The sequence below is a fragment of the Vicugna pacos genome, chromosome 20, assembly GCF_048564905.1.
Source record: "Vicugna pacos chromosome 20, VicPac4, whole genome shotgun sequence".
Classification (NCBI taxonomy): Eukaryota; Metazoa; Chordata; class Mammalia; order Artiodactyla; family Camelidae; genus Vicugna; species Vicugna pacos.
This window is the reverse complement of record NC_133006.1, coordinates 23,937,875-23,959,471: the sequence shown is the minus strand read 5'-3', so window position 1 is coordinate 23,959,471 and position 21,597 is coordinate 23,937,875. Positions and strand designations below refer to the sequence as shown.

General features: G+C 48.2%; 4 protein-coding genes across 11 annotated transcripts; 2 read left to right on the top strand and 2 right to left on the bottom strand.

Annotated features, from left to right (window-relative positions):
- Positions 1–1,716: 1,716 nt before the first annotated feature.
- LTB (lymphotoxin beta) lies at positions 1,717–5,039 on the bottom strand. The gene is made up of 4 exons (XM_015248817.3): positions 3,511–5,039; positions 3,046–3,097; positions 2,777–2,848; positions 1,717–2,351 (listed from the first exon to the last, which is right to left on the bottom strand). The coding sequence occupies exons 1-4, from the start codon at positions 3,670–3,672 to the stop codon at positions 1,897–1,899; spliced, it is 741 nt and encodes a 246-aa protein (XP_015104303.2). The 5' UTR covers positions 3,673–5,039; the 3' UTR covers positions 1,717–1,896.
- On the top strand, positions 2,285–8,377 carry LST1 (leukocyte specific transcript 1). Of its 7 annotated transcripts, none has more exons than XM_072945367.1 (5): positions 2,285–2,423; positions 3,174–3,456; positions 7,365–7,447; positions 7,762–7,784; positions 8,149–8,377. In XM_072945367.1, exons 2-5 carry the CDS (start codon positions 3,425–3,427, stop codon positions 8,296–8,298), a joined length of 288 nt encoding a protein of 95 aa, XP_072801468.1. In that variant the 5' UTR covers positions 2,285–2,423; positions 3,174–3,424; the 3' UTR covers positions 8,299–8,377. The 7 variants fall into 7 exon arrangements, with proteins under 7 accessions (XP_072801468.1, XP_072801470.1, XP_072801474.1 ...); XM_072945369.1 differs by having other exon boundaries at positions 2,299–2,423; positions 3,199–3,456; XM_072945373.1 differs by lacking the exon at positions 2,285–2,423 and adding an exon at positions 2,482–2,548 and having other exon boundaries at positions 3,199–3,456.
- Positions 8,378–8,848: 471 nt separating this feature from the next.
- Positions 8,849–11,038, bottom strand: NCR3 (natural cytotoxicity triggering receptor 3). Its single transcript, XM_015248704.3, is given in 4 exon segments — positions 8,849–8,970; positions 9,099–9,206; positions 9,360–9,719; positions 10,996–11,038. Coding segments are annotated over 4 exon segments (633 nt in total).
- Positions 11,039–18,817: 7,779 nt separating this feature from the next.
- Positions 18,818–20,644, top strand: AIF1 (allograft inflammatory factor 1). Of its 2 annotated transcripts, none has more exons than XM_006215319.4 (6): positions 18,818–18,971; positions 19,160–19,221; positions 19,305–19,371; positions 19,716–19,757; positions 19,953–20,115; positions 20,440–20,644. In XM_006215319.4, the coding sequence occupies exons 1-6, from the start codon at positions 18,947–18,949 to the stop codon at positions 20,522–20,524; spliced, it is 444 nt and encodes a 147-aa protein (XP_006215381.1). In that variant the 5' UTR covers positions 18,818–18,946; the 3' UTR covers positions 20,525–20,644. The 2 variants fall into 2 exon arrangements, with proteins under 2 accessions (XP_006215381.1, XP_072801466.1); XM_072945365.1 differs by having other exon boundaries at positions 19,680–19,757.
- Positions 20,645–21,597: the final 953 nt, after the last annotated feature.

Genomic DNA, 21,597 nt, shown 5'->3' with positions numbered 1-21,597 from the left:
GGAGCCACTCCCTGAAGTTCTTTCTTCTCAGGCTTAAGGTCCCTGGACCCAGTTCTCATTATTGGGGTGACTGGGACTCTGGGGACCCTACAGAAAACAAAGTCCTTTGGAATATGCTCCTCCCCCAAGAAAGGAGCCTGAACTTCATTACCTCTCCCTTGGGGCATGGGAATTTCCAACTCTGGGAATTCCTATCCAAGCCGGGGAAATCCTGCAGCTCAGGTGAGATTTCCGGCTGTTTAGGCCTGAGAGAAAGAGCTGGAGAGGGGCCAAATTCACAAACACCTGAATCACAGCCAAGGGACTTTCAGACACTCAGGCAACTGAGCTCCAAATTGCCTGATCCCACCCCACGTCCCTCCCCTGCCAGCCTTTTCCTAACTGTGCAACCAGAACCAGATATTGTACACCATCTATCAAAGAGCAGTATGAACCCTGACCATGTATGGAGCCATGTGAGAACAGAAGACCTAAATAAACTACATCTGAGTACCTAGCAGAGCACCCAGTGAATTCTGGCTTTCTCCCTTTATCCAGCTCCCAGTCTTCTATCCCCTTCCATCCCTTAGTGGAAGGAATTGAAGAGAAAGAAGAAAATAAACAAGGAAGAAGATGTAGGTCAAGGACTTCCATGCCAGCTTGGTCTCACTGATTTTCTTGGCAAAGGATGAGGAGAGGGATGTGAGATGGGAGAAGTGAGAAGAAAAATGCATTCCCTCCATCTTCCCCCCAACACACACCCAGGAAGGCTCTTCTGGACACAAAGATAAATATGGAGTCAGAAACGAAGACTCAGAGAGTTGTAGCCCCACCTCTGGGCTCAGAAGTTGCATTTTCCTTCCTGCCAGGCGGGGAAAACCGTGTGGTGTGCCACAGGGGTGGGGTGACCCACTGGGGTAACCTAGATAGAGCATTGGATTCCTTTCTGCCTCCTCCAGCCCAGGGCTAAATGTTAGTCATGGGGTGAGGGGGCTACTGTCACTCACCCTGGGGCTCCCACCCTTCTTAGAGAAGGGGACCTGAAGGTGAGGGTCTTCATATCCTTCCATCCCATTCTGGACAGGACTAAGTGGCATCAGCTTTTCTTCCTCCCCTTCCTCCCCAGGTTCTTCTTGGTGTCCTTAGGCATTATCCCCACCCCATCTCCCTTTCTTCATCACCCTCCCAATTGTCTCCTTCAGCCTTCTGACTTCATATCCCATGAGCTGTTGGTTCTTCCCTTGGAAGAGAAGAGTTGACTGTGAGATATTAGCTAATGGAGCCTTCAAGCAATTAGCAGGGGAGAAGTGCTGACTTCTCAGTGCTTCATTATCAGCCCTATTTGGATTTACTCTGCCAGTTGGGCCTTTATGAGTGCTGCTTGCCTTCCCCTGTAATGACCTCTGTCACTGCTGGTAGGGACCCAAGAGAAAAGAGTGCAGTGTTGAGTCCCAGGGGGGACCATGTGGCCCTGAGAATTAGGATGCATGGAGATGCTTTGGGATTTGAGAAGGTCCCTTTCCTTCTACCCATCCAAATGGGCCAATGGCGCAAGGCCATTCAGAGGCAGGAGTGGATGGGATCCACAGACCCCCAACCCAGGGAACAGAGGCCATACCAAATGTCATGAACTGTTTCAAGAAACCAGAAAAACACACACACACACAAAATAACCCCAGTATATTTAACCATGACTTGTGTACCCACCCTGAATGAAGACACATTAGCATCTCAGCATCTGTATTGGCAGCACTAAAGCTTTACATTCTTTATTTCCATAAGGCTCAAAATCAGTTTCCCATCACCTACATTTTCCCCACGGGTACGGGGTCCCTGGTGTCTGAGTCCCCAATATCTGGGCTGATTCATTCACACACTCCCACCATGCAGTCGTTTTCCCCAGGACGCCGGCAGCCCTCAGCCCACCATCACCGCACCAAAGAAGGTCTTTCCTCTCCTGTAGTCCACCATATCGGGGTGACTGATATTGACGTACACCCTCTCGCCCTTCCGGAGCTGCACCAGGCCACCGAACCCCACGCTCGTGTACCAGAGGGGCCCGTACTCGTGCCTCCGGGCGGGGTCCAAGACCGGGGTCACGGTCTCTGCGCCCTCGAGCAGCAGCTCAGGAGTCCCGGGTCCGTAGGCACCCCCCGCCCGGTAAAGCCGGCTGAGCAGCGTGACCGAGCGGTCCAGGGGGTCCCCGCCGGGAGGGGGCGCCCGGCCCCGGTAGCCGATGTGACAGTAGAGATAATAAAGGCCATCCTGAGGGAGGGCCAGCCCCTCGGCGCCAGAGAACTGCGTCCCGCTCCTCAGAAATGCCTCTTCTTTCTTCGTCTCCCAGCCTAGCCCCTGCCCGGTGGTCCAAGCGCCTGCGGAGAAACGGCCTGTCGGCTCTCGGGGATCTCGAGAGGAGTGACCCAGGCCCGAGACTTTCTGGGATGGTGAGCGGGAGCCAGCGGGGGAAGAGGGAGTTGGGGGTTGGTGTTGGGGGAGTGGTGCTTTTTAATCCCCGGCAGGAAGCCAGCCGGGCTCGGGGCAGCGGGGTGATGGCGCTCACTCTGCCAGTGTGAGTATTGGCTGGGGACCGAGGGCACCTGGGTGTGCCGTGCAGAGCGCCGTAATGGGAAGATCCAGGCCGGGTTTTGCCTCCTCCGGAGGAGAAGCGAGAAACAAGAATGCTGGACAAGCGGAAGGGTGGGCACTAGAGTGGCGGTGGAGCAGCTGGGCAACTGAGCACAGGAATAACAGAGCAGAATTGGCACTCATGGACTATTCAGGTCTATGAGATCCTTACCAATGAGATGGGCAGCTGGGAGCCTGGGGCTGAGATCTGTTTCTACCTCCTCCTCTGGCTGCTCCTGGGACTCTGGAAGGGGCAAAGGGTCCACAATTGGGGGTAGGGCAGCCACTCACACACAGTCCTCCTAAGACGACAGGGCACCAGGGCCCAGGGATGGGGCACCTGGATTCATGGAGGAAGAGGGTATCTGGGGATGCAGATGGATGGGAGCTGGGAGTCCCTGAGAGGCAGGAGCCGGGGAGGGGGAGATGGTCTGCTCTTACCCAGTTGCTGCCTGGCCTGTGCCTGTGCGCCTGGGTCAGCAGTCCCCGTTACCTGAGTGGGTGGGGTCACAGTGCCCAGAGTTCAGTCTTAGCTGATACCAACCCCACCCCTCCCATTCCCAACATAGACCCAAACTCTTCCACCAACCCCAGCCTCAACACACACCTCCCTGGAATGGAGAGCAAGCAAGGCATCTGTACTTGGGCAGAGAGACAGAGGCCCGAGTATGTCTTGGGAAGAGAAGAGGAGACAGGCAGACAACCAGTAAAGGGCTTGGAGACATCAGGACACAACAGCATCACAGGAACATGGAGAGGAAGACCAGCAAAGAGACAGACAAGACATCCTCACTGAGGACAGCCAAACCAGCTCAGCAAGATGAGGCAAGAAACCCTCAGGCATAACCAGAGGTGAGTGAGCAGCAGCAATTTACAGCTCTTCAAGGATTTGTTGCAGCCACTCACCAGTCCTCCCTGCTCCTGGGGCACCAAAGCCAGCATAGCCAGGACAGTGATAGGCACAGCCAGCAGGAGGGTCACCAGGGAAGTGGCTCCTGCCACAGCCAGCAGGAGGCATCCCTTCCCCTGAGGCCTCCTGCCCCGGCCCTCCAGCCCCAGTGCCCCCATTGAGACTGAGCCAGGGCCAAGGCAGGGGGGCTTTCATACCTCAGGGGTGGGGCCACCCCCTCCCCATAGACCCACACACCTGGCTGGGACTTTCCGCACACCCCTGCTCCACTCACCCTGCTTCCTGTTTACCCAGAGCTAGGGTGGGGCAGCTGGATGCTTGGGTTCTCTGAACTGGGGAAGCAGTTGGGGTGAAGAGGCAGGCTTTCAGGGTAGAGCTCAAGGGGGCCTTAGAGATCTTCTGACTCAGTGGGGAGGGAAACTGAGACTCAGGGAGGGAAGGTAGCTTGCAGAAAGTCAGGCAGCTGCAGTGAGAATGCAGAACTCTAGATTTCCAGTGTGGTCTGCATTCTTCTGCACCCCAGAGGTGGGTTCTGGAGGGAGGACTGTATCCCTGAGGTCAAGGGCTGGAATAGGAAGACAGGAACTGGGGTCTTGAGGGATGGATGTCTAGGTCCATAAGAAGAACCTATCCCCACATTGGGCTGAGCCCCTCCCATTCCTTTGCTCCTTCCTAGCCCCCAGAGCTAAGTGAGTAAGGCACCAGTCCACAGTGATGACAGCTGAAGGGGGCCTCAGCCTCACCACTGACTGTTAACTCACTGAAGAGGGATGGAAATGGAGTGTTACCTCTCTTGCTACACGTAGTGCAGACAGGAGAGTGATGAGGCACCCACCCCCAGAGAGCTTCTCAATCTAGAATGAGCCCCATCCATTTATAGATGCTGGCTAAGTGTTAAGTGAAGAAAGGACAAATAAATGAATGAGTAAGCAAAACAAAGCAGTATGGACCAAATGAATGCTATAGTAGGCAGTGTAGTAGGAGTCGAAAGGAGGAAAAACCAGGTCAAGGAAGTTAGAGCTAGTCCCAGATCATCTCCCCTTCTTGATATCTCTGTGTGTTCTGGCAATATTAATAATAATGATGATAAAATATAGCTAATATACAAAAAGCATTTGGCGTGTGTCTGCCACAGATCTACACCCTTTATATATAATAATGCTTTTAATCCTGACAAAAACTGAGAGGAAACTGAGGCACATATTGGTTAAGGAATTTGTGGAAAGTAACACACAAGTGGCAGAGTCAGGATTTGAACCCAGGCAGTCTGGCTCCATGCCCTTAACCACAAGACAGTTTAAGAACTGAGTACTGACCTCAGATTTGTGCATTTCAGTGTATGTAAATCTTGCCTTCCTTACCACCCCAAAAAAAGAAATGGGGAAACAAATACTGAACTCAAGTCAATGATAAGCATCGTAAAGGGTTTAGAGGTAAAATGTACTGATGTTTGCAACTTTGAAAGGTATCAAAAAATGAGATGGATTGATAGACATGTGATAAAGCAAATATAGAAAAGTACTTATTGTAGAATCTAGGTCGTAGGGATACGTTCACTGTTAAATTCTTTTAATTTTTTCTACGTTTGAACATTTTAATAATAAAACATTTTTAAAAACTGAATATTGTTCTACTATCCTGCATGGGGAACATCGTGAATAGGGGAAGGGGAGGAAATAACAGAAAGTTTCTGAATTTGGAGAAGGAAACACAAGTGCATATGGACCCAGGCACCAGATCTCCTCCCCACGCCTGGCTTTCACGAGTCCTCAGTCTTCACCCTCCTCAATGACTAGGTGTGCCATCCTCCAGCATCCATCACCCTCTCCATCACAGTGCCGCTAAGAGGCCTTCATCTGTCCAGAGGGTTTCAGATAGCCACCCTTACTTTTGTGCTTAACATCAGAATGCTGCCCCCTGCAGGAAGCCCACCTGGATTGCCCACACATCCTTTCCCAGCACCAACTTATCATCAGCTTTCTGTCCTTGATCTATTAGCAGTGCTCATGTAGATACAGCTCCCTCTGACTCTCCCATTTGTTAATCAGTCACCCAAGTGTTAGAAACAGCTCTAGAACACCAGGAAGTTACCCTAAATCCACCAGAACTCCCAGTCAGCTGCAGGAGCTGGGGTGTGTGTCCACACACATACACCAGGATCATGAGCTCTCAGCGATGCACCAGGAAAAGGTAATCAGGGAAGGCACCTGGAAGGCATATGTTCACTGGCGATTTGCAGGCTCGGTAGGAAGGCTGGAGCTGCTGGGGTTCACAGGCTAAGTTACAGACTCAGGAGTCTGAAAGGAAAGATGTTGTAACCCTAACCCTCAAAGCCTAACTTCCTCTCCTAACGATGCTGGACAGTCACCCAGGCTGGGGGAGAAGTTAAACCAGAGGAGGGGCAGGAATGTCTGAGGTGGCAACACATCCCAGGCAGCTCTAGCTGGTCTGGAGCGTGTCCACCCGCAGGCCACAGAGTCTGGGTAAGCTGGAACCCTCACGGGGGAAACCCAGGGAGGGGATAGACATAGCCCAGAGGGAGGAGCAGCTAAGATGAGGGAAGGGAGAGTATGGCTTTCTCTTGGCCCTGGAGGAATCCTCTGTCCAGCCTCTGTCTCTGCTCCCCAGAGAAATTTAAAACAACCTAGTTCCACTCCCACTGCCCCTCATGACCACCCAAATCCTCCTCTCCACCTGTGCTTCTGCTCCCCCCACCCACACAAACCCCAGCATTCCTCCTGAACCCAGGATGGTCTCAGTTTCCAGACCCTGGTCAGTGCATCTGGCTCAGGGTGAAGTCAGCGACCCCTCTTCGCCCTCAAACAGGAACCAGTGGTTGCAGGGCAGGAAGTGCCTGAGGGGAAGTTACGGACCCCAGACACACCTCCAGGCCCTACTTCAGCCCCAGCAATATCTGCCCAAGGGAAGCAGCTCTCCACACCAGCCCAGCAGGGCCCTGTTCTCCCGAGTTGCTCTGGGGCTGAAGGAGCAGCCCCAGTGGCCAGGTGGCACTGGGCACCGCCCTCCCTGTTTCCCCACCAGTCCCCACACGCCCTACCCTGGCTCCTCCCTCAGCCCCCTCACCAGAACCTAGAACTATCCAGTGCTGGAGAGGGCCCTGTGAACCAGCTGGTCAGCCTGGAGTGGGGGAAAGGAGGTGAGCTCTGGAGCTGGACAGAGCTGGCCTTGAACCCCAGTTCTGCCACTGCTGGGCTGGATGTCCTTGTTACGGGGATTTGCAGTGACAAACAGAAAGCGCCCCATTCAGGTCTGGCCCGTAACAAAGGCTCCTCAGCCTGGGAAATGATTGTAACAGAGGGCCCTGAACTTTACCACAGATAAGGAACTTGGGGCACGTGACTCACCCCAGGCCATTTAGCCTGGAAGAGCAGGGGCCAGGTTTTCTTACCTGCAGGCCAGTCTTCAATTCCCAACCTAGTGATGGTTTGTGAGCCTCAAGGTAAGGCAGTGCTCTGCCCAGGGAGGGCTGTGGTGCACAGGGAACCGTAGGTAAAAAGTGGTGTGTGTGGTTCATGAGTAGGTGGCCAGGGCCTCTCGGGACCAGCCAGTGCAGGTGGACAAGGGACTTCATGGGGAGGCCCAGAGAGGGCAGGGATGGCAGTGGGAGGCTTCTGAGGGGTGAATGAGGTAACCCGTGAGGGATGGCTACCTCTGGTGGGAGGTGAGGGAATGCAGTCTGGGGTGAAGGATCTCTCAGAGAATCTTTTGCCTCTAACACTGTTGGAGAGAGGAGCTGAGATCCACGGCCAACCAGGAGGATAGGGTGAGCTGAAGAGAAATGGGCTCTTTAATACTCTCCCCTTTTCCCTACAGAGTTATGTCTTTACAGGTATGCGACCTTAGGGCTGGGGGGACTCCTGCTCCTGGTTTTGGTCATTCTGTCCATCTGCCTGTGTCGGCTCCATGTGAGAGGTAAGCCCCACCACCCTTAGCTCCCTCATTTGCTCCTTGCTCCTCGGCCATGCCCCCTGCTACCTGCCCTCTATACCACACCCTTCCTACCACTGTCTCTCCAAGTCTCCACCAATCCTGAGTGACGAAGTGGGCAGAAGTCTGGTGGGAGAAGGGAGGGGAGAGTGTCCAAAGAGAGAGGCCATGTCTTTGGCCGTGTGAACCACAGGGAAGTTGGCAAGTGAGGAAATGCCTGCTGGGGGTGGGGAGGCGGAGTGAGGGGCTGGAAGATGGCACAACAGGAGGGCTGAGCTGAGCTTCTTGTTTTCTTCCAGTGAAGAGGCTGGAGAGGAGCGGGGTGAGTCTGCGGGCAGGGAAGTGGGTGATGGGGCCACAAGAGGGGGATGTGAGGGCTGTGGTGGGGGTAGGCAAGAGAAGAGAGAGAAACAGGAGCATGAGAGAGTCAGAGAGGGAATGAGAGAGACACAGGGAAAATAAGAGAGAAACCAAAAGAAAAATAAGAGGGAGAATGAGAGTGAGAGAGACCCAAAGAGAAAAGGGTGGGAGAGAGAGAGAGATGGAAAGAGATGGAATCTCCCCTTATGAGGAGGCAATGAGGCAAGAAAGCAGGGGTGGGGATGGCAAGCACTCAGAAGGAAGGGTTGGGGTTGGTGGGGAGGCTCCTGGGTGACCTCCTGTCAGCGCCTTCTGCCCGGGCCCAGTCCCAGCTCCCGGAACAGGAGCTCCACTATGCGACCCTGCTGAGGCTGCCGGAGCGGGAGGGACCTGACCTCCGCAACCAAGAAAGGGAAGACAGAAAGGAGGACCTCAGCACTGACTACGCCTGCATTGTCAAGAACAAACCCACCTGAGCACCCCCAAATGCCTCCCCCACCCCAGGCGGGTGGTCAGGGCCGCCCTGAGTTTCACCCAGTAAAGACCATGATCTCACACATTCTGTGTCTTGGGCTTCTCCATCCCTCTCAAACCCCGGCTCCACATGGCCACCATCAAAGTCTAAGTGACTTACCCTCCCGCTCGCTCTGGGGTCAGATAGGGATTCGTTGGGTGAAGAAGGGTGTTGGGTGAAGAAGGGTGTTGAGGGACCCACGCTCCTCTGAAGGCCAGAAAAGAGAATTTGTCTATGGGCCATTGACAAGTAGGACTAATCATGCCTGAAACTGCATTTCTCAGGAGAATGGGACTTAGCCTCCTGAGCGTGGGAGAGGGAGGTACGTTGAGTCCCAGAATGGTGGTGGTGGGAGGGGGGTCTAGGCAGGAGTGCTGGGAAGCTCCCTTCTTGGGCCAGTCCAGGCCCAATTTGGTAGAAGGGAGAGTAAGAGCCAGTCGGGAGAACCCGGAGAGGGGCACATGGGGGCATCTGAAGATGGAGAAGAAATACACAAGACTCATAAGAAGCAGCTAATGGTGAGGCAGAGAGGGATTTATTGGGGTCTCTTGAAGAACACTGGGATCACTGGGGTCTGGAATCACTTATCAGAGGCCATCCAGGGAGGGGCAGTGTGTTCCCAGGTGACAGTGGCCTGATGAAGAGGTGACAGGAATCGCGCAGCGCTGGAGCCCTCCTCCCCTTCTTGGTCTCTGTCTCCTCCTCCAGGCCTCTCACTGACCCTCTCATCTCTTCAGCCATTGTCCCGGCTCTATTACCCACATTTGCCCTGATAATAGATGGTACTGCCCATGGCCACAGAGAGAAAGCTGAAGGCATAGAATCCATCCCGAAAGAGGAGGGCTGTGCCGGCCACTAGTAGAGGGGGTCCTGCATGTGGGCAAGGGGTGGGGAGCATTAAGTAAAGGATGCCTGGGGAAGAGGCGTGCACAGGGTCAGGGAGGGACAGAAGGCAGCGGGCCTCAGGAAGGTCTCTCAACTTCTAGAGAGAGTGGAGCCTCCAGACAAGGAGCACCAGACAACTTCTCAGCAACTCATCTTTCTCCATCAGTAGCAGAGTCCCATTCCCTGTTCCAACACCCAGGCCCAGTACCTCCATCTGGCATGTGCTGACTCTGGCATCATGGTCTCAGGTGTCCCAGATGTTCAGCTCAGCCTCGTGGGCACTGAGGAAGCAGGAAGAGGCAAGAGGGGCCAGATGGCCCCTGAACTCTGGGGTCCCATCTCTCACCTTCTTCCTTGGGGCCACTTTGTCCTGGTACCATGTGACAGACCCAGTGGCCATTCTCCCTTGGCTGGTATTGAAGGAACAGGGTAGGGAGGCAGGGGGGCCCTCCTGGGTGTGGATCTCAGGGAGCTGGGACACCCAAAGAACACAGGATCCTGGGGGCAGAGAGAAGACCCAAAGAAACAATCCCCTAGCTACTCCAAAGATAAAAGACAAGAGTGGGAGAGGGTATATAGTTCAGTGGTAAAGTGCGTGCTCAGTATGCACGAGGTCCTGGGTTCAGTCCCCAGTACCTCCATTTAAAAAAATAAACAATAAGCCTAATTACCTCCCCTCTAAAACAAAACAAACAAAACTCCAAAAGACAAGAGAGCTTGCAGTAGAATACCCCAGCTGTACCCCTACCCACAGAGGGCCCAGAGGGACAAGTCCTTAGATGCCTCATTAAAACCCTTTTCTCTTTACCAACCTAATTTCTTAACATTGCTTATTAAATAGTTTTTCAAATTCTTTCCCATACCAACTGTCACCCTCTCCCATCATTCTCCAGCTACATTCACTAGTAACATTTTGCTGAAACTTAACCTGTCACAGTGAAATTGAAGCTCATTAATGAACGTGGCTGCCTAATTAAATATCATTAATTACATTATTCCAAGTATTATTTTAGTACTAACAGCATTCAGTAGTAGACCACTTTTGCTAATTTTTGTTATTGTTGTTGTTAAAGAGTATTAACTAATTAAATCTCCAGGTGAAGACATGGCTATAATTGATTGAGATCACTGTTTAACTCATTTAAATTGATGAATTAAACCAATTACTAAAATCCTTGATTAAATTCTTTAGTTAATGAAATTTACCAGTCATGCTTCTATTTCAGTGATTCTCAAACTTGAGGGCACACTGGCACCACCTGGAGTGCTTGTTAAGACAGATTCCGAGTCCCCACTCCCAGCCTTATTTATTCACTGGGTCTGGAGTGGGTCTTGGGAATTTGCCCCAGATCCCAGGTGATGCTGAAGCTGAGGGTCTGGAGTTCACACTGCATTTAGTTAATGGATCTGCCTGATAATTAAAATCAGGTTCATTAAGAAACAGATTTAATTAGGTCTCCCAAACTGCTAATTTGATCTAGACCCTAGATAATAGATTTTGTTTAATAGGCGTATTAAACTCATCAAATTAAAACTGACCACTTTAAAAAAAAATTGACCCCATCCTTCAAGCCCTTCCTTCCTTTTTACTGGTTCTTTAAATTTGATCTCTTCAGGAAGGTGGCTGAGAAGAAAAGAATTCTGGGATGGAAGCTGGGGAATGACCCTCCGAGGAGGTGACATGGAAGGAACTGTGAACTGGGGCATCTATATCCAGCCTCCTCCCTCCTCCCAGCCCCACACCCCTCAGGGTCCTAGAAGAAAGCCTTGTCACCTGGATGGACTGTGATAAAGACGAGCAACAGCATCCGGGCCATGTCAGAGGGCGTTCCTGTTGACAAGGGGAACCTGAGCAGTGAGGTCTGGGTGGAGGAAGAATGACCCACTACTTGTGACCAGGCCTTGGGTCACTAGATGGGGGTGGGGGGCTTCCTATAACACACAGGACTCACACATCACTTACCAAGGACTCAACTGCCTAGGACATCGGGCATCAAATGCTTGCCTCCCTGAGGAAAGAGGATGTTGCAGACAGCGGTATCTGGGTCACTAGGAAGTGCGGGCAGCATGTGGGCAGGTTTGAGGGAGAGGGTGGAGCTTAGATGGTTGGTAAGTCAGGATGGGTTGGTGGACAAGTGAGACCAGGAAGTGGTTCCCCCACCTTCTGAGGTTCAAGAAGATCAACCCTTTACCCAGAATAAGCCTCCAGGAGACTTTCTGGGCCCAGAGCTAAACTACTTCCCCTCCCCTTGGCTCAACAGTGCCCAAGCCAATCCCATCCATTCCCTTCTGGCCCTCCCCCAGGGCTGCTCTAGAAATTCTATAAATAAGAGGATTAGCTGACGCCATCCATCAGCTGGCGGCTGCAGGGGGTTGCTAGGGACTTTGTCTGGAAGCTGCATTTACATAGCAGTCATCCGGTTTCACTTAGACTGTGTGGACTTGGGTGGACTGGCAGAGAGAGTGCAGCTGATGGAGAAGTTTGGACTCATTCATATTCTGGTCTCCACTAAAGGGATACACCTCTCACAGAGGTCTGCTTTACCTAGTGCATTCTGCACAGATTTATCACCCACTGGTAAATTCACTCATTTTGATTATTTTATTCATTATTTAACTCACATTATTGAGCAATTACAAATGTAGTTTCTAGTTTCTAGAAAATGTAGTTTTCTGTAGTAAAATATATTTTTAAAGACAAAAGTGAAAAACATATTGCAATACACAGAACTCCAAGGTTATGGAGGATTAGTACAAGAGTACACCACACACTCTTGGATACATATTACCCACCTACATGAGATAACACAGCACAAAGAAAAGAAGGATGACATGTAATGTGCTGGGGGAAACCTGCCCAGCCCTCACTGCACATTTGCTCTCTGGTTCCTTTCACATTAATACATACTCTTTCTGTCCGTGTTTCCAGCTCTCTTTCATAATACAGTCGTAGACTGTGCAGTTCCCACCCTTCACTGCAGTGATCTGGAGCCTTTTCCCCACACATCACAACAACCTTTATTGCCCCAAGAGAAACTCTATTCTTCCTGCTCCATCTGCCCTCCTGTAGGACCAGAGAAAAGGGACCCTGGAGCCCCGAACATCAACATGCAACATAAAGGGGCTCAACCTAGGGGAAGCAAGCTCCACTGCAGCCGGGTTCCGGGTGCCTGCCTCGCTCATCCTGGGTGAGAACCGGGTCCCCTGTGGAATGCTGGGAGAGCATGGACTGCTAGCCTTTTTTTTTTTTTTTTTTTTGAAGAAGCATTGATTTTGTGGATTTTTTTAACATTTTTTTATTGAGTTATAGTCATTTTACAATGTTGTGTCAAATTCCAGTGTAGAGCACAATTTTTCAGTTATGCATGAACATACATACATTCATTGTCACATTCTCTTTTGCTGTGAGCCGATTTTATGGTTAAGAACGCTGGCTTGGAGTCAGGCTAGATTCAAATGCCAGCTTCCCTACAAACTGATTACATGATCTTGAACAAGTTATTGAGCCTTTCTGAACCACCCAGACAAGCACAGGTACCCGACAATCTGGGGAGGAGTAACAGCCATTCTCCATCAACAGTGGCTGCCTCCTCAGGGCCATCTAAGCAGAGGCTGTGGCACTGAGGTTCCACGGCAAGGCAAGGGCTGCCCCCTGGTGGTCACAGAGCATGAGGCAGCCTGAGGAACCAATACATGGCTTTTCCCAACCGGGCCTTAATTTTAGCTTCTGTCTGTCCCTTGCCTTGTCCTATCAACACCCCATGCCCAGCCCCAGAGAGTAATGTGGAGCGAACATCCTGTCTTCATCTTCCCTGGGCTCTCTTTCCCTCACTTCTTGCCTTATCTCCTATATCTTCAACATTCTGCCCGTAACTCTTTTTTGTCTGTCTTTATTATTTTTTACCATTTGTTTCTTCCCTATCTCTCTACCCACATGCCACATCCCTCTAAATATCTTTATCTCTCTCTCTACACACACACACACACACGTGTGTGTGTGAGTGCACGTACACGTCTGCTTATTCACTAATTCATTCTCTCTTCATATTTCTCCCTTTCTCTTCCCCCACCTCTCTCCACATCTCTTTTTGCTTTCTCATCTTACTCTATGATGTCCCTCCCACCCTTCCCCATCAGCACATCTCTTTCCCCTACTCCATCTCTCACTCCCTTTCTCCCTGATTTCCCTCTGAGTGGAAGAATGAGCCAACACTGGCAAAGTACTCACCTTTCCCTCTGGGGACTGATCACCCTCCACTGAGAAGCCTTCCCTGACTCTGCCAGGCTGGATAGCTGGGACCACTCCTGGGTGCCCTCAGACTCTCCGTGCAAGGATCCTTTTTTTTTTTTTTTTCCCTATAATATTAGTAGAAGACTTTAACTTACATCTCTCAGAAAGTGGTAAGTCAACCTAAAGACATAGAGGAGTGAAACCAGACAATCAACAATTTTGCTCTAATGGAACTATGCAGTATATTAGAATAACTAGAAAAATTAGGAAGTAGGCATTGTTTTCAGGTACACAGATAGACATTTAGAAAAAAGAATCAAAATCTATAGAATACAATTGCTGACCAAAATCCATGAGAATTGAAGAGTAACAAAAAATATTTATCATATGTTTGGAAAATTTAAAGATGCATTTCTAACATATTTGTAAACTTTAAAAAACCTACTTCTAAATAATTAAAATGCTAAAAGAGAATACAATGGAATTTAAAATATTTTGAATGGAATGACAGGGAAAACACTGCATATCTAAACTGTGGAATGTAGCTAAAACAATTCATGGAAGAAAGTAAATGTGCATATTACAAAAGAAAGTTTGAAAATTAATGAGTTGAACAGATATCTCAAGAAATTACAAAAAGTGCACAGAGTAACTCCCCAAAATCTTAGAAGGAAATAATAAAGATAATTTTAGAAATAAATGAAATAGAAAATAATAGAGCAGAAAACAAATACATATTTACAGAGACTTCTTATTTTTTTTTTTTTAGTTTTTTTTTGGGGGGGAGGGTAATTAAGTATTTATTTATTCGTTTATTTACAGAGACTTCTTATATTAAAAAATCTCTATCCAAATTGGTAAAGCAGAAAAAGAAAAGAAAAGGCATACACAGGCAAACACAAAAGTAATTTGAAGGGAATGTAATGTCAGATGCAGCAGATATTTAGACTGCAGATTTTGAGAAGATGAATAATTTTCTAGAAAAAAAATATGACCAAAACTGACTCAAGAAAAAATTAAAAGCCTGATATGTTTGTAACCATTAAAGAAACTGAATTAGATGTTCAAAATTTAACCACCAAAAAAATCACCAAACCCAGATAGTTGTGAAACCTTCAAAACAGAGGTCATTCCAATCATATAAACATTATTCCAGTGATCAAAAAACAGGAAAAGTTTCTCAACTTCTTTCATGAGACTAATATACCCTTGCTATATGGACAATTTGAGAAAATAAAACTATAAGACAATAACAATTTCCCTCACGAAGACAGATGCGAGAAAAAAAAAACTTAGAAATATTAGCAAACCTGAATAGAATTTACTAAATAATATAAAACTTAACCAAGCAGTCTTTATCATAGGAAAGCAATTCACTATTCATGCAATTCCTGGTTTCTATTCATACAAACTCCTGCATTAAGAGATTAAGGAGGAAAGTCCATATGATCTTCTCAATTAATACAGTAAAAGCATTTCACAAAAACTGTTCATGCTAAACAACTACTCAGATTTTAAAAAGAGAAAAAAAATTTTGCAACAGTTATTTATGATTTTTAAAATTAGAATATATATTAAATGTCTCTCTTCTCCCATAAAATGTAATGTTCTTTTTGAAATGGCTTTGTATTTTTGTTTTCTGTATTTTCCCCCGTCTTCCTACTCACATGTTGTGTTACCCATCATTATAAATGAGCTAGATTCTTCTAAACTGTTGGCAGTTTAGAAGGTGAGGGTGGGCAGAGTGCCCAGGAGGGCTTTCCAGACTTACAACTTCGACGACTCCTCTTTTGCCATAACAATGGTTTACCTTAAATATTGTGTTGCCACTACCTCCTTGGTCTCTGAGAACATATCCCAGTTAAGCAAGCATTTCACCCCCAACTTTAGGCTTTTTTTATTTCACAAGAGACCTTGCAGGCTGCCAAATGCACCTAAGGGGATTTACTTAATATTAGAAGAATTTTGCTGGCCCTTTCTGAAATCTGCCACCTCTGGGTTGGGTTCTTTGGAGCACGTTAAATCATTCTCTCTCCACCTTTACAAGTATTTGAATCTGTTCAGTCAGCTCTGACTTCAGCTTTTCCCTCCTGGGATGAAGACTTTCCTCCCAGGAAGGAATATCTGCTTTTTTTTCCAGCAGTCATTGGACCCTCCCTACTCTTCTGCTCTTCCCAGAGGCACTCCTGGGGATGGCCTGCTCAGCTGGGAATTTGGTCACATGTAACGCATAAATTGGAGTTTGTAGGTTATCTCCTAGCTTCACTGAAAATGTGTGTGTGTGTATTTCCAATTTCTTTATGGTTTCCAGGCATCAAGAGGAGAAATTTAGAAATAAACTGTTGGTATGTTCCCCATAAAGCTCTACAAGGAGGCTTTTTAGAAAAGTCTTTTGGCAACAGCAACATCGGTGAGCTAGTTATGGTTCTACAGAGCTGCACCAGAAATTAACACAACATTGTAAACTGACTATACTTTAAAAAAAATTAAGTTATTAAAAAAAAAGCTATTGCTGGTCCCCACTCCCAGAGTTTCTGATTCCACAGACCCAGGCTGGGGCCCAACAATGTGCATTTCTAACATGATTCCATATGATGCTACGGAAGGACCAGTCATTGAGAACCACTGCTTTAAGGAGATTCTGCATGTCTCTGCTCAGATCTAGATTGTGTAGCCTAAACGTCAAAGTGATCTACTTCCCTTATTTCTAGGTTCTTATCAGATTCCTTGCTGCTCTGCAGCTCTCTGCCCAGAGGTCCCGCCTCCCCTTCAGCCCTAACTGTGAGCAAGCCCTCTCTGTGGTCCAGGGGGTGGGGCCCTGAGTTTGGGAGAGAGGTGTCTTCTGGCATCTCTGTTCTTCCCAGGTTTTCCCCATATCTGTGTTTAGGTTGAGTTTCATTCTCCACTCACTGGCCCATCTCGATGCCCTTTATCCTTCACTTTTGTCCCATGGCCAGAGCAGCTGTCACTTTCTCTATCCCAGGAAGTTTCTCTGAGCACCAAACTCTATGTCACTTTGGTAGTTGGCCAAGCCACCCTCCATGGAACTACTACTCTGGGAGGTAATCCACTCCAAATATAAGCCAGATTCTTCCCAATGGCCTACAAGGCCCAACACAATCTGGCTGCATCTTTTGCCTCTGCTTCCCCTCACACATGTGGCTCCAGCTGCGCTGGCCTCCCTGCTGCTCCATGAATACTCAGACATCTAGACATATTCTCACCTTAGGACCTTTGCACTTGCTGTTCTCTCTGCCTGAAACGCTCCTTTCCCATCTGTCCACGTGGCGTATTCCCTCACCTCCTTAAAGTCTTTGCTCAAATATCACTTTCTCAGAGAAGCCTCCCCGAGCACCGTATTTAAAATTGCAGTCCAATTTCCAGAAGGAGCCCTACTTCAAAAAGACACCTGCACCCCAATGTTCACAGCAGCACTATTTACAATAGCCAAGACATGGAAAACAGCTTAAATGTCCATTGACAGATAACTGGATAAAGAAGATGTGGTATATTTATACAATGGAATACTCTTCAGCCACAAAAAAACAACATAACGCCATTTGCAGCAACATGGATGTCCCTGGAGAATGTCATTCTAAGTGAAGTAAGCCAGAAAGAGAAAGAAAAATACCATATGAGATCACTCATATGTGGAATATATATATTTTAAAAAGAACATAAATACAAAACATAAACAGACTCACAGACATAGAATACAAACTTGTGGTTGCCAAGGGGGAGGGGGTGGGAAAGGACAGGCTGGGAGTTCGAAATTTGTAGATACTGACAAGTATATGTAGAATAGATAAACAAGATTATACTGTATAGCACAGGGAAATATATACACAATCTTGTGGTAGCTCACAGGGAAAAGAATGCGATAATGAATATATGTATGTTCATGTATAACTGAAAAATTGTGCTCTACACTGGAAATTGAAACAATATTATAACTCAATTAAAAAAAAACTGCAGTCCACACAGCCCTTCCTAGCCCTCTCCTCCATACTTAGCTCTTCTCCATAAGCACCTACTGCCATTAATATACTTGTTTATTCATTTATTTATTTTGTAATTGAAATATAGTCAGTTTACAATGTTACACCAATTTCTGGTGTGCATCATAATGTTTCAGTCATCCATATACATACATATTTCTTTTCATATTCTTTTTAATTATAGGTTACTACAAGATACTGAAGGTAGTTCCCTGTGCTATACAGTAGAAACTTGTTTATCTACTTTATATATAGTATTTTTATTGTCTGTCTTCCCCAATTAGACTGTCCATGAGGACAAGGGTTTACATTCATTTGGTTCACTGGGTGGAGAAGTACAACTGGTATCATAGTACGTACTCAATAAATATTTGTTGAATGGATGTATGAATAAAAAAGTGAATTCCTCCCACTAGGCACTGAGACCACTGGACCATCCAGCTGCAGGGTTGCAGCTTTCTCTTCAGGGAGGAGGCAGCTGCAATAAAGAGAAGCCAAGAGGTCAGAGTCCCCTCCAGCATCTCCCCCAACCTGCATGGGTCAGGGAGAGGGCAGTGAGAAGTAAAACCTCGCAGCTGTAGAAGGGGAAATAGCTTGTGGGAGGAGAGGAGAAGGAAAGGTGTGTCTATCTGGGGCAGAGTGGCTGGAGTTCATGGAAGGGAGTTTAGACAAATGTGTCTCAGTGAGGGGGATGCTCCGTCTTCGCCTCCCCTAGAAGCCATTAGCCAAAATGAGCAGCAAAGGGGATAAAGGTGTCCCTTGGGTCCACCAATCCGGTCTCTCTCAGTATCATGTTGCTCCAAAGAATCTACTTAAATTCTTGAATTCCTGAGCAATGTCGATTTTACTGAAAATTTCCAAGGAGATAAGAGGATTACACTGCACATCCAGAAGCAAATTAAGGTTCCTTTGTTAGTTCCGTATTTCTAAGTGCCTCTCTGGAGCTGCCAGGCTAGAAGAGAAGTTTCTCTTCCTTTCCAGACCCTGCACCCCATCTCACCACCCTCCCAAACCTGTCAGCGGACTTCAGGTTCTCCTCCCATTCACAGAGCAGGAAACCTCAGTCAGCCTTTCCTGCGCTCCCTATCCAAACCTGCGTGCCCAGACTTGTGAAACCCGAGCCTTAGAGTTACCTGAACGTCCAGACCTGTTCAAAGACCGTTTGTTCCTGAGAATAAATGTCCCTGGGGTCTTACCGACCTTCCCCAACACCTCTGGTGGCTTCTCAAAATATTTCTTTCATGCACACACTGGGCTCCCCTTAAGAGGAATTTAGGAGAATGTTATTTTCTCATCTCTTTTCTACACCCAGCTCCTCCTTCTTCCTGGGTGCTAGTGTCAGCAGAAACTGATGGGGAAGTGAGGCCTGGGACCTGAGGGGAAAGAGGAAGTTTGGGAGGGAGGCTTCCAGGAAGCTAGTGGGAGAGCCGACAGACAGAGAGAGGCAGCCAGTTTGGTCTGTTTCCACCAACATCTCCACCAGCATCTGCTGAGCAATGAGCCAAATCAGGGATTTACAGGGTAGGGAAGGTGGCATAAGGCAGGATCCTAAAATGGGAGAAAGGAGCTCGACAGTCCTGGGCTGGGGGCTAGGAGGGTGGTTAGATGACCTATGAAGGAAGAATTGTGATGGCCTCAGGCTGGGCCTGGGGGTGAGGAGAAGATGACGGGGTAGGGGTGAGGATACATTAACCTTGGTGCCCCTTTAGGAGGAAAAGCCTTTGGACTGCTGAAGGCCCAGCAAGAAGAGAGACTCAATGAAATCAACAAGGTAAAAGGAAGAACTAAGGGGCAGGGTGTGGGGCAGGGAGGTGAACCCAGAGGGCCAACCCAGGCTCTTGCTTTCCCCCACAGCAATTCCTGGATGATCCCAAATTTAACAGTGATGAGGACCTGCCTTCCAAGCTGGAAGCCTTCAAGAGTAAGGGGGAGACTGTACGGGTGGAGAAGGGGTGAGGAGGATAGGATTTCCCTAAGAACAGAGAAGAGACAGAAGAAACAGTGGACTTTTGTGGTGGGAAGATGGGAGGGTGCCTACATTGCCACCCTAGTTACAGTCTGTTCCCCTGTCCTGCCCCTCAGCACCCCCTCTAGTTCCCTACACCTTACTAGGGCCTCTCAACTCCCCAACCCCCACTTCCTCCCCCTGCCCTACCTCCTCCTCACCTTCTCCCTGACCTAGTAACCCCCTTCTCAATCCCTGCCCTGCCCTTGCTTGTGACCCTCCAGTCGGTGCTATCCTCTTTGCTTTCTCCTCTCACCCAGAGAAATACATGGAGTTTGACCTGAATGGAAATGGAGATATCGGTGAGAAAAGGGTGATTTGGGGGGAGTGTGCAGATCTAGGAAGAGGGAGGTCTTTCCTACAGTGCTCCATTCCCAATGGTTTGGGAGAGAGCCTAGCTCCCAGGATAGGAGGAAGGGGAGTGGGAATATGGAAGTGGGCGGGGGGAGATAGAGAGAGAGCGTCCTCCTCTCTTCACCTCCATCATCTGCCTCCAGATATCATGTCCCTGAAGCAAATGCTGGAGAAACTTGGGGTCCCCAAGACCCACCTGGAGCTAAAGAAATTAATCCAGGAGGTATCCAGTGGCTCTGGGGAGACTTTCAGCTACTCTGACTTTCTCAAGATGATGTTGGGCAAGAGATCTGCCATCCTAAAAATGTAAGGGTCCAGTTCCAACCTCCTGTATACTTACCTGTTTTTTCTCCACCCCTGCCTCTGTCCCCAGCCAGGCTCAACTTCTACACTACTCAGCATCTATTTTTTCCATCTTTTGAGAGACTCTTCCAAAATCCTATCCCCCTCCATGGTTCTGGTCCCCACAGCCTCCAGCACTCCCACTCCTGCTCTTCCTCTTTCTCCTCCTACCCTCACAACCCTTATCCTTTTATGGAATTTCCAGCAGCCTAAGATCTATTCTCTTGAGAGGACTGTCCGACTGTCCGACTGTCCCCTGATCCCCATGTCTCTTCCTATCTCAACCAGGATCCTTATGTATGAAGAGAAGGCGAGAGAACAGGAGAAGCCAACGGGTCCCCCAGCCAAGAAAGCTATCTCCGAGTTGCCCTGATTTGTGGTGGGGAGATGTGGTAGGATTGAAGGGGCTTCTAGTGACCCCAGCATAGAAAAGAAAGACAAAACTGTGAGCCAGAGTCAAATTAATTTAAATAAATTAGCCTTCTTCAGATCAACTCAGCTTGGTCATTGTTTTGGAGGGATGTTTTTTCCTGGGTTTGGGAAGGATAAAGCATCTTTGATGCAAAGATAACAAGGATTTCCCAAATGACCAATCCATTAACAATTTTGTAGTATGTCTACCACAGCAGATGGTTTTGTACACCAAGGAGGATTCCAGGTGTATAAGATAGCCTTGACCTCAAGGAATTTAAGTGGGATGAAATGACTTGTACATACAGAAAGTATTATTGCTCAAGCCACTGATGAAAGGCAAGGATACCTTGAATCAACATTCTCTATCACTATGAGCTTCGTAACCTTAACAAATCACTCAGGATCTCTGAGTCTTTCATCTGAAAATGGAAATAATATGATGTATCCTGCAGTGCCTGACATATCATAAGCTCTCAATAAGGTATAAACCTTGAATGAATGGATGGATGATGGATGAAATAACTGGTGTTATCAAATTAAGTAAAGGATTAATGACCCTATAAAGCCGGATAATTTAAGTGAAAATGAGTTTTGAGGTCCTTCTGGGGACAGGCTACAAAAACTGAGTCTACCTAATAAAAGGAAAAAGGGCTTGTATTAGGAAGAAACTAAGGGCAGATTCTGGGGATACAGCATCCATGGATGGTCGCAAGAGTTAAATAGCCAACTCCAGGGTAGGCAGGAGCCTGAAAGTTTCCAGGCCTTCAGTGAGGCTATTCCTGGACCTTTCCTCCAGGGGGTCCAGATGTATTAACTCCAGCAACTTCCAGTCTCTGGCCACTACTTCAGACTTTCTTACTCCTTGGAAAGCAAGAATCCAATTGGTCCAGCTTGTTTCATTTACTGAGGACAAATGGGTACCCTAGGGCCACCCATGTTGACCCACACCAATGGTAAAGCCAGGCTGGCATTCTAAAGAGTGCTACAGTAACTGTATAGGACTTCAAATGAAGAAGAAATCAATGTGGGTTG

Bases quoted from the DNA above. Each gene is read 5' to 3' on its own strand.
- LTB (XM_015248817.3), bottom strand. From the start codon at position 3,672: ATGGGGGCACTGGGGCTGGAGGGCCGGGGCAGGAGGCCTCAGGGGAAG. The intron at 3,098-3,510 runs GTGAGTGGCTGC...CCACCCACTCAG, and splicing joins CCCAGGAGCAGGGAGGACTG to GTAACGGGGACTGCTGACCC. The intron at 2,849-3,045 runs GTAAGAGCAGAC...TGCCCCTTCCAG, and splicing joins ACAGGCCAGGCAGCAACTGG to AGTCCCAGGAGCAGCCAGAG.
- LST1 (XM_031688171.2), top strand. The intron at 7,448-7,761 runs GTAAGCCCCACC...GTTTTCTTCCAG, and splicing joins GTGTCGGCTCCATGTGAGAG to TGAAGAGGCTGGAGAGGAGC. The intron at 7,785-8,148 runs GTGAGTCTGCGG...GCCCGGGCCCAG, and splicing joins AGAGGCTGGAGAGGAGCGGG to TCCCAGCTCCCGGAACAGGA.
- AIF1 (XM_072945365.1), top strand. From the start codon at position 18,947: ATGAGCCAAATCAGGGATTTACAGG. The intron at 19,222-19,304 runs GTAAAAGGAAGA...TTTCCCCCACAG, and splicing joins GACTCAATGAAATCAACAAG to CAATTCCTGGATGATCCCAA. The intron at 20,116-20,439 runs GTAAGGGTCCAG...TATCTCAACCAG, and splicing joins AGATCTGCCATCCTAAAAAT to GATCCTTATGTATGAAGAGA.